Source organism: Mustela erminea, chromosome 20 (assembly GCF_009829155.1).
Source record: "Mustela erminea isolate mMusErm1 chromosome 20, mMusErm1.Pri, whole genome shotgun sequence".
Classification (NCBI taxonomy): Eukaryota; Metazoa; Chordata; class Mammalia; order Carnivora; family Mustelidae; genus Mustela; species Mustela erminea.
Window position 1 is genome coordinate 22,158,250 of NC_045633.1, and position 10,723 is coordinate 22,168,972.

General features: G+C 61.2%; 1 protein-coding gene across 4 annotated transcripts; it reads right to left on the reverse strand.

Annotated features, from left to right (window-relative positions):
• Positions 1-5,448: 5,448 nt before the first annotated feature.
• On the reverse strand, positions 5,449-9,552 carry TEDC2 (tubulin epsilon and delta complex 2). 4 transcript variants are annotated; one of them, XM_032328364.1, is made up of 10 exons: positions 9,462-9,552; positions 9,273-9,371; positions 8,976-9,046; positions 8,476-8,875; positions 7,990-8,043; positions 7,293-7,386; positions 7,010-7,121; positions 6,822-6,923; positions 6,262-6,452; positions 5,449-6,010 (listed from the first exon to the last, which is right to left on the reverse strand). In XM_032328364.1, exons 1-10 carry the CDS (start codon positions 9,485-9,487, stop codon positions 5,864-5,866), a joined length of 1,296 nt encoding a protein of 431 aa, XP_032184255.1. In that variant the 5' UTR covers positions 9,488-9,552; the 3' UTR covers positions 5,449-5,863. The 4 variants fall into 4 exon arrangements, with proteins under 4 accessions (XP_032184255.1, XP_032184254.1, XP_032184253.1 ...); XM_032328363.1 differs by having other exon boundaries at positions 8,476-8,878; XM_032328362.1 differs by having other exon boundaries at positions 8,976-9,149; positions 9,462-9,546.
• Between the last annotated feature and the right edge of the window lie 1,171 nt (positions 9,553-10,723).

Here is a 10,723-nt window from a genome sequence, read left to right on the forward strand (position 1 = left end):
CATCTGGCAGGCTGGGCCCTCCATCTGAAGGCTGGTGCCCTGATGCTCCCTTGGGTCTCTACAGGGAACACTCAGGGCTGTAGCAGCCAAGCAGGGCTGGTGGTTATGGGATGTCCCCAAGCAGAGGTCGGCTCCAGTAGAAAAAAACCCACAATTGGGACCAGGTCTGATTTTGAAACCAAGCTGCTCCAATTTCTGGCTCTGTGGTTCAGGCTCCTTAACCTGAGATTTAGTTTTTTTCATCTGACTGTTACTCGACTTTGCTGAGCCTTTGGTGGTGGGGGCGGGAGGAGGGGTTGACAAGCTGCAAAGGTATTGGATGCAGCCAGGGAGGGACCCCACAGCCTTGAGTTCTTCTTGCTTTATGTTCAGGAAGGATGTGTCCTCCCGATCTGACTGGAGCTCGCCTAAGTAATGAAATTGGCATATCCCACCCAGATCGGGCCGAACTCATGTCCCACAGCATCTCTGGGTCTCCATCTAGTTGCATCACCGAGATGGGGCCAGCCCCTAGAGCTGGCATGGAGGAAGCAGAAGCTGGGGCAGGGGAGCCCACTAATTAACTGGATCCCGTGGGGTTCGGAGTCTTGGTCAGCAGTTGAGGACTCCTGTAGAGGTTTGGGAGTGGAGTTTGGCCCATGGGGAGGGCCTGGTCACATGTGAGAACCCCTGAGCCTGGACCACATGCTGGCAGGTTTGAGTAGGGAAACTGAGGCAGGAACCCAGCTGGGCAGTCTGGGCCCCAGCTGGGAATGGGGCAGCTGCAGCCGAGAAATGACCCGATCAAGAGAGGACCAGAACCTGCTCCGGATATAGACCACTTCCCCAGAACCAGTAAGCCCCTGATGGAGGGGGGGCAAGCAGGAAGAGTGGGCTGCGTTCAGAGGGGCAGGGAACACGGGAATGTGTGTGACCCTGGGAGAAAGTGTGAAAAGTTTCAGTTCAGGCCGGGCCCAGCAGCTGATGGAGGTTGCCATGTGGATGCGTCTGGGCTGGCAGAGCTGCCTCTTCTACAAGAAGAAGGTAGAGAGAAGCAGAATCTCCTTGCTGTATAGGAGAGTAGGGACAGGGGTCCCTGGAGCCTCCCAAGGGAAACCAAAAGAGAAAAGGAGGGAGCAGCCAGGAAGATAGGGTGATGGGGCACCCGAAGTGATTAGCACCTTCTGGTTAGTCCCTCACAAATGCAGGGGTGGGAGTGCAGGGGCTGATGAGATCCTGGGAGGCTTGGGAAGAATCCAGTCAGAAGGGCTGCTGGCTTCTCTCCCTTCTCCTTTAGCAGCAGCAGGGCTGCTGGGTCTGTGGGTCCCCTCTGCCCCAGGTGCCATGGCACCTAATCTCAACTTTGAGGTAAAAATAAATAAATAAATAAAAATAAAAATAAATAAATTCCCTTACAACGGATAGCCGCGAACAAATGAGGGCGCTGACGGGAAGCCCAGTCTGCTCCAGCATGAGTCAAGTTCAAAAACAGCATCTTACCAGCCACCCTCTTCGAGGTCCTTTCTGATCAACAGCCTCAAACCCAGCCTGGGAGAGTGAGCCCCTGGCAAGAGAGTACCAGCTGTGACAGATCCTTCCGGGACCGTTAGGAGCTAGACTAGCTGGCCGCAAGTGGGAGAGATGCCCAGGCCAACACAAGGGTTCCACAGAGACCGAGATGAGCCTCCAGGGAGCCCCTGGGCTGTCTGGAGTTCAAGACACAGGAGGGAAGAAAGGAAATCGGGGGCAGCCTCCCCCTCCAACCCTGCGTCAGACTTGCAGGCTTTGTCTGCAGCCCAGCCTCCCCGGGAGTTGGGGCTAAGGTCTGCAGAACATCTGGTGGTTTCTGGTGTGGGTGGAAGGAGGCCCCCAGGGCTCAGCCTGCTGTGTGCACAAGTGTTCAGAGCTTTGGTCGGTGTCAGCAAGCAGAAAGCTCTGGGCCCAGAGGGCTGTGGTACCACCACCTCCCCAGGGAGGAGGCTGCAGGCAGCCCTGCCTCTTCCCCCAGAATGGCCCCCTGAACGCATTCTCTTCTGACCCCTAAGGATGGCCCTGGCAGATGGCCTGATGAGAGTGAGGGAAGGCCCTCGCAGCCCCAGTCTGGGCTCATTGCTGGACTCAGTCCTGCGGACTGTGCCACCTGTCCCCAGCCTCTGGGGCCTCTCACGCCTCTCCGCTGGTCCTGGTCCATCCTGGTACCTTAGAGGAGACCCCACCCTCCCATCCCCCCCCATGCACCTTGTCAGTCCACTCCCACCCCCAGTCAGAGTGACAGCTGTTGGCTTTGGGGGCACTCAGAGAACCTGTCCAGGGAGAAAGGGATTCAGGGGGCCAGACAGTCCCAAGCCTCAGGCGCCTGGGGTCTTTCCTTGTCAGGCAAACTGGCCCAACACTCCTGGCCCAGCCCAGGACATACTGTTCCGTCCAGACCTTTGCAAGCCACCACTTGTACACATTTCACACAAACATTTATTGAGCGTCTATTATGCCAAGAGGGGCTTCCAACCCAGCAGGCAAGACAGACGGCGTGGGGAGGGGAGCACGGTCTGCTTCACCCCAGGAGGGTAGACCCACCGAGTCCGCGGCCATCTCGCATTTTGCTCCCCTGGCAGGGCCCCCGTGCCACGCAGGCCCTCTCCACGGTGGCGATCGACTCTGCGCGCCAAGCAGAACGCTGAAAAGCAATGCTGGGAGGAATGGGGAGAGGCGAGTCCGAAGAGCAGAGGGAAATGGCTCGTAGCCCCCACCCCCTTGGCCTCCTAAGGGCTTAGGAAGGAACAGTCTGAGGAGGGGGCTTTCGCGTCCCGCTCGCTGTGCTCTGCGCGCCCCGGCGGGGCGAGGTCCGGAGAGAGGAGGCGTCCGGCTCCCGGTGACTTCGCTGGGGAGGGGGCCGCGCGCGCGCACGGGCTCAGGACGTCCCGGGCTCCCGCCGCCCCGCGCGCCCGACCCGCCGCTGCCGCCGGGCGCGCCAGCACAGGAAGGCGGCGGCCAGGAGCCCGAGGCCCGCGCCCAGCGTGGTCAGCGCCACGCCCTGCTCCAGGTCCAGGTGGGGTCCGCGCAGCGAGAAGGTGATGGCTGTGGCGGCGGCGCCGGCCAGCAGGGTCACGGCGCCGAACGGCAGGACGCAGCGCGGCCAGGAGCCCCCCACGCCGCCGGTGGCCAAAAGCAGCGCGTGCAGGGCCCCGGGGGGCTCGGGGGGCGCAGGGGGCTCGGCAGGCGCGGCGGGTGGGGGCTCCGGAGCGCTCATGCCGCCGATGGGGGGCCGCGCTCAGGGTGGGTGTGGGCGCCCGCGTAGCCCCCACTCCCATCCTCGACCGCCACATCAGAGCGGATTGGCCCGGGATGCGGTGACGCCACCGGGACGCCGGGGAGAGGAGGTCGCTGCCGCCTCCCGGCTTGGCGCTGAATCAGGGTGGGCGGGCGCGAATGTCGAAGGGGGCCCTAACCCGGACCTCTGCCCTCCTTTTCCCTCATGCTACGGGCGCCACCTGCCTGCCCAGGTGCGGACAGCGAGCTCCACAAGGCAACACGGAGGACGGGTCCTGACAGGAGGGTCACTGAATCAGCAATCTCTGGGCGCCCATCTGGGCCTGGCTAGGAGCCAAGGTGGATAGCATCCCTGCCCCCAGGGGGCAAAGGTCCAGTAAACCAAGCGGACTGGTGGACTAAAATAATTACGGTGGAGACCATTGGCTATGGAAATGGGTTTTGGCCAGTAGCAGGGTGGTGGGATTCACCCTGGAAATGAAAGGTTCCTCAAGATCAGATCAACTGGGCATGGTCTCTGGAAGTAGCAAGAGTGGCCTGGAGGGGAGTAGCTGTCCACCAGGCTCCCCACCTCTCGGTTCCCCCTTCCCTGTTCCTGCCCTGGTCAGTGGACAGAGCTGTTCCACTCCCTACAGGCCCCTTAGTGCAATGAGGACTGTTTTTAGGTTTTCTGCTTTAGTCTGTCATCTGGTCCCCAGCAACCCCCAAGACCTGGGATTCCATTACTCAAGATTTCTGGCCTGTGGGGGCAACCCCAAGGCTGCTTCAGCATCACTCAGCTCATGCCCCACACCTGTGACACCTCACCTGGTGTTCAGAAGACCCGGCCTACTCCAGAAGCTACCTGGCTCAGGGCCTGGGTCCCCCTGGAGCAGAGGCTGGTGTGAATTCCCTGCTGCTCAATCCTAGCTACACAACAATGCCCCAGCTCTTGAGGATTGTGCTTGGTTGGCTCAGGTGCCTAGGCAAGGCTTATTTAAAGAACACCATGGCCTCCTGGGCCGTCCCAGGGCCTACCACTGTGTAATTTGTCCTCGCCCCAGCCACAGGGGTAAGGGCCATTACTATTGTGGGCCCCTTAGGAGCCTCTTGGGGTCATCTGAGACTGGCTGCACAGGCAGAGGGCAGGCATAGGCTGAAGGAAGAGCCAGGCCACCCCAGGTGGGGAGGTGGCAGGGTTCCTAAGCAAAGGGAACTTACATCCCCGTACCTGCCCACCAGAGCCTAAAAGGTGGTGTCGGGGGAGGCCTGCCCTGGGCTCTGTTACCGTGCAGGTATTCTCAGCCCCACAGCGCTACCTCGGGGCTGGGTCCTCACAGCAGGCTCGGGAGTGAAAAGGCTGTGGAACCCATAGTCCAAGACGGAGAGGGGAGTGAGGAGTCTCCCGTTGCCCAGATCCAGCTCTAGGGGCCACAGGTGGTCATGTCTCTTTGATAACCTCTCTTGACAACTACCCCCAGTACAACACTGGGGACGACACTGGAACTGAGGCTCAGTCTCCTTAAGAATCTGCTGAAAGGGTGCCTGGGTGGCTCAGTGGGTTAAGCCGCTGCCTTCGGCTCAGGTCATGATCTCAGGGTCCTGGGATCGAGTCCCGCATCGGGCTCTCTGCTCAGCAGGGAGCCTGCTTCCTCCTCTCTCTCTCTCTGCCTGCCTCTATGCCTACTCGTGATCTCTCTCTGTCAAATAAATAAATAAATCTTTAAAAAAAAAAAAAAAAAGAATCTTGCTGAAAGTCCCCCAGCAGAAATCAAGTCAAAGTGGAAACCCAAATATGACTGGTATAAACCCAGAGACCATGACCTTGAATTCTGCGTTTTCTTGCCTTCCTTCAGCGGGAGAGGCAAGAGCCTCGGAGGAGGTGACAGTGCAGTCAGTGAGGGGGGCTCACGCTGGGCACAGCAACAGCCCAGGAGGAAGTGGTGAGCACGGGTGCTAGAAGGACCACCGTGGCCAAGAGAGCCCGTTCACTGAGTTGGGCCAGTGGCTTTGGCGTCTTTTAGTGAGCCCAGTCTAGGCAAGGGGGGAAGGGGCATCCGGTGTGCTCGGGCCGATGCTGGAGGGGAGTCCCCAGTGCTACTCACCTTCAGTGCCCTCCTGCCCCCTCCCTGCATCACAGAGGCCTACGCGTGTTCTCAATAAATATGCTGGATATGTTCGTGGTAAGCAAAAACACAAAGAAAAAAAAACCAACACGCCAAGTCCTGCCTTAAATCTAGATCCTTTCTAAAGGAGTTTTAATGTCATACAAACGGCTGGTAAGTGTGAAAGCAGGAAAGAACAGAGGTAGCTAAGAAAAAAGCCTGACAGGCCTCTGTCTCCGAGCCTGCTGAAGGCTATGCCAAGCAGAGGCCTGACTGCTAGCTTTGGGGCCCTGGGTTGTTCAGTAGGAGCCGGGGGCTGTCCCCCACCCCCCGGCCAGGGACCTTGCTTTCCTAGGTGGGTAGAGCCATCTCTAAGCCCCCCAGGCCACCACACAGAAAGTTCTCTCAATCCCCCTTGACCTAATAGGGGGGCGCTCTCCCAGTCTCGTGGGTCAGAGTAACCTCACCCTCCTGGCAGGGTCCAGCAGTCTGGGAAGCGGCAGGGTCCGGGGGCAGCCGGCTACAGGAAGGGCTCAGTGGGCAGGTTCATCTCGAAGGACAGTGAGGAAGCGCTCCCCTCCCTCACAGAGCAGGCTATGCACAGCTCGGCAAAGCGCCACCCAGGGCGGCCCTGGAGGCTCCCGCGCGCCCACCAGCGGGAGGAGATCAGCCATCAGGACCTTGGAGGGTAACACACGGCCACAATCTCAGTGGGGGACTGGTCCCGGGCGGCCACTGGAGGGCTTACAGAAGGCCCCCACAGTGGGGCAATTCCAGGGAGGGCTTTGGGCACCATGTACCATCCTCTTCATCCCAGAGCTCTGCCCCTAGGCCCGTGCACAGCCCAGAGGCTCCATCTTCTGGCTGGACCCAAAGCCCCCCCACTCCCCTGGCACCCAGTCACCTAGTCCCTCCCCTCACCCGGAAGTACCTTCTGCAGGTGAATCTGCTGGTCCAGCATGGCCACCCGCAGCCTGAGGACCGCCAGACTCTGCAGCTCCTCGGGGCTGGAGTAGAAAAGAAGCTGGGGGCTCCAGGTAGGGTCTGTTCTTCCCCCATAGGACAGTGAGGCTCTGCAGCATCTCCCCTCAGGCCACGGCCCCAGCTGTTGTCCTGCTACGGCTGTGAGGACAGAGGGATGTGGCCTCATGGTGGAGCAGCCAGGGACCTCCTTCCCACTTGCCTTTAAGGGGGTGCGAAGCCTCCATCTGCCCTGGCTGGAGCGCTACCGTCCAGCAACAACCATCTCTAGCAACACCAGGCAAGTCACCTGACTGTACGCATGTGACTCTCACACGACACTTTCTCGAGAACTAGATAAACATGCAGACCATTTACAGTGACACGGCTGCGTCGGGAAAGGCAGTGGCGAGGGGGCGCAGTGCCGCCTAGTCCTGCGGGACAAGGCGGTGGGGAGACCCTATCTTTCCCCAGAGGCCCATGACCACTGACCAGACCTTAGCACGAGGGGCGGGGGGTGGCGGGTGTCACCTGCACGCAGCTCCTGCAGTCTGTGGAGACACTGCCCCGTGATGGCCTGCAGCCCCTCCAGGGTAAGCAGGGAGTAGTACTCCTGTATCCGGTCAGCAGGGTCTACGCAAAAATCAGGGAGGGCAGGCTGGATCCACGCCAGTCCTGAAGCCCTCCCAGCCCTGAGACACACTGCAGGGCCCGCTCACCTGCAGAGAGCACTTCCTCCATTCGCTGTCTCATCAGCGAGCAGGCCTTCCGCAGGAGCCCGGCCTCCGCCTCTACCTCCGCAGCAGCGAGCCCAGAGCCGGGCCAGCCCGACTGGACATGGGTCAGGGAATCTCCTCTGCAGCCAGGTTCTCCCCTTCCCCTCCCGCCAAAGACAGGACCCCAGAGCGGCTCTGGCCCTTGCTGGAGTTCCTCTTTAAACTCACCAGGCCGGAACCACCCACAGCCCCCACTCTGGGGGTCCCACAAGCCCAGAAAGAATACAGTCGTCTTCATTTTCTGGAGGAACTGGGTTTTGGCCATGGAAGCAGCGTCCTTGGAGTCACTGGTCTGGGGAGAGCTGAGCTGGGCCCACAGGCTGCAACGCACACAGAGGCACCGTTCATCCAACTAGCTGGGCCTCAGGAGGCAGGGAAAGGCTGGGGCAGGGACCCCATGAGGGGTGTTTGGTTCTGCCGAATGCCAGGAGGGGCCTCCCCAGGCTTTGGGGGATGGAGAGGATGCTGTCCGTGAGAGGGGGACAGAATCCACACACTCTGGGGAAGTACTAAGAATTCAAGGGAGGAGAGGAGAGGAACTGGCAACTCCCCTGGAAACTGGGACTAACTGGGACTACCTGCGACCACGGTAAAGAACTCTGGGTACGGGCTCTAGAGCAGACACTGCACGAACACGTGAAAAGCCCCACCTTGTTGAACCCTTATCGCACCTCTACGGAGCTGACACTATCACACCCACCTCCACAGGGAAGACAGCTGGGGACACAAAGTCTCTCAACCCCAAAGCCTGCTGAGTCCAAGTCCTAGCCAGGCAGACTCTCTTAACATGGAAAGTGTCCCCACCCAGCCAACAAAGCAGAGTGGCCTGCTGGAAACGTCTTACCGATGTGGCCTGGGCTGGTGGGTCGCCTGGGTCTCCCTGGTCTCCCCTCCACCCCCACCCAGCAGAGACTCAACCTTACCGGGAGTTCTGGGAAGCCACTTTCCTGTAGGCCATGGGTAGCTTCAGCAGGCTCCTGCCAGGGAAGCCAGTGCTCAGAGTAGCCTCACTCTGGAGGCTCCCCCCACCCCCAACAAGCAACAGGACTTTCAGATTGGTTGTGGGAGCCAGCACAGTCCAGCTCTGCTCCCTGCTCTGGAGGGAAGAAAGGACACCAGGAGCAGAGCCCAGGCCCTCCACAGCCCATGTGGAGCCCTGGGGCTGGGTGGAACGGGTGGGTAAGAGGATGGGGCACTGGACAGCCAAGGAGAAGGGGACAGGCTCTAGCAATGGTCCATTCTGCAAGCTTCGGGGCATGGATCCCATGGGATGGCACCCTAGGGGCTCCCCTGGTCCACATCCAGCTCAATACCCTGCCCTGTCACCCCCCATCCCAGATTCCTGCTGCTGGCCAGAGTCTGAGCAGGTACACACAGCAGTTCCTCTGGGAAGGGTTTGGGCAACATACCCCTTCTCCTTCAGTGTGAAAGCTTCTGGGGCCCGAGGAGTAGCCGATGGGGGTATCTGTTGGTCCCTGAGGCTTGGTCTGGGCTTGGTGGTTGAGGCTCCTCTCCCCATACGGGTGCGATCCGCCACTGATGGAAGCCTGCACTCAGGGAGGCCCCTGGCAGGCACTGTGGTCTGGTGGATGCCCCTGGGTGGTTTTGTGTCTGAGGTTTGCCGGCCAGCCTGGCCTGAGGCCCCGGGTGGGGCAGAGGCTGTGGTAGCACGAGAAGTGGCAGCGGACTTCAGGCTAAGGGTCCCATGTCTTTCTCCAGCCTTAGAGACGCCTTTTCTCACCCGCACAGCCTTCTCCAGTGCCTGGGTCAGAAGCTCCAGCTCCCTGAGGTCTTGAGGGCTGGGCGTGTCTGCTGCAAAAGCCAAGAACTCTTGCAGTGGTCACTCACCACAGCTTGTCAGAAAACAGAGCAGGGCAGCACCAAGGACAGGCGGGCGGTTCAAGTTTACCTGGAGGCGGGGCCTCTTCATTAGTTTCTGGCTCTGGGGTTGGCTCCGCAGCCGGCGTTTCGGCTGGTTCCCTGCCAAGACCAGTACAGTGGCGGCACAGCCAGAAAGCAGGGCCCAGACCCGACCGACCCCAAGGAGCCGCCTGGCCTCGCGGCAGCCTCCCAACCTCAGAGCCTGCAGGCAAAGGGGACCAGAGCTGGCAACAAGCAAGTGGGCGCTGGGCCCAGCCTCCCCGCCCGGGGGCTCTGAGCGGGGTTCCGAGGGCGGCCCGGCCGGGTGGTCTCGGGGTCCGCGTACCAGGTCCGCAGCAGCCGGCGGGAGACGCGCAGGCTCCGCTCCAGCTGCCGCTGCCGCTCGGCGCAGGCGTCCAGGGCATCCCGCAGCTCGGCCACCAGCCTGGGAGGGGCGCACCGGCGGCTCAGCACCCCGGCCGGCCGTGCGCCGCGCCCCCTCCCGCCCCGCTCCCTCCCAGCGCGCGGGTCTCACCGGCGCGAGCAGCCCAAGGGCAGCATGAAGGCGGCCGCAGATCCTCCGGATTTGCCGCCTCCGGGAAGTCAGGTCCTTTCCGGGCTAGGACACCGCCCCCTTCCGGCTGCGCGACCCAATCCCGACCCCAGGGCTCAGGCCCCGCCCCGCCGTCCCGCCCCCCGGAACCCCGCCCCAGTCCCCGGCCCTCGGGCTTCTGCGTCCCAGCCCCCGCGGCGCCCGCGCGGACTCCTGCGGCTCGGACCCAGGCTGGGAGGCAGCAGAGGGTGCTCCGGTGGTGCACGGACATCTAGTTTGGATGACTGGGCAAATGGTGGCCCTGAGATTGCTTACGGTGGACTTTGTCCTTACTGAAGGCCCGCTAAAGCAGGGCCGATCTGCCCTGCGGACCCCAGGCCACCTTGGCTGGACCCAGTGGGTACTGACAGAGGTGAAGAGGACACATGTGTTGGGGCCACAGCCAGGGAGGAGGGAGCGTTCGCTTGTAGACATCCTTAGGAGGCGATGACATTCGCAGGTGGCATCAGTCCAGAAGACTAGGGATGATGGCCTTCGAGCAATGAGCCCAGGGCCAGATGGGCCAGGGTGAGACAGGTGACTATAGGTGGGCACTGGTGAAAGATGGGTGATGGAAGGGGAGCTGGAGCCCAGAGAGGTGGAGGGACAGAAGCAACTGGAAACGGTTCCAGGAGGGTCTCCACAGGATGAAGGAGGGGGGCCTTCAGGGGCTCGGACACCTGGGGAGACGGGTGCTGGCTGGGAGGAGTGATGAAGCCCGAAGGGCCCCACGTGATTGGATTAAGTAGGACTGTGACCCCTGCTGGGGCTGAGAAATCTCAGGGGGAGCTACAGGGATGACATGCTGGGGGTTATGATGGAGAGGTGCCCCTTTCACAGCTGCTGGGGAGCGGAGCTGGGGTCCCTGTGCTGCTTGGGACTGGTCCATGGTGGGAGCTTAGGGTGGGGCTCTCCCGTTCTTATCTGGAGAGGCTCTCATCAGCACCGGCAGGTGGCATTACGTCCCCACTGGAGTAGTCTCCTAAAGGTGCAAGCTGAGAGGAGGCTTTTGTCAGTGGGCCACAGACAAGGAGGTGGGCAGTTCAGACACGCACATCACTCAGCTGCCACTACCCTCATCACATTAATCCCCACAACACCCCTGTGAGGTAGGTACGATGGCCCCATCTTACAGACAATACGGAGACTCACACATGCCCAGGGGCACAGTTGACTGGGAAGGTCGCAATCCCAACCGTGCCCCA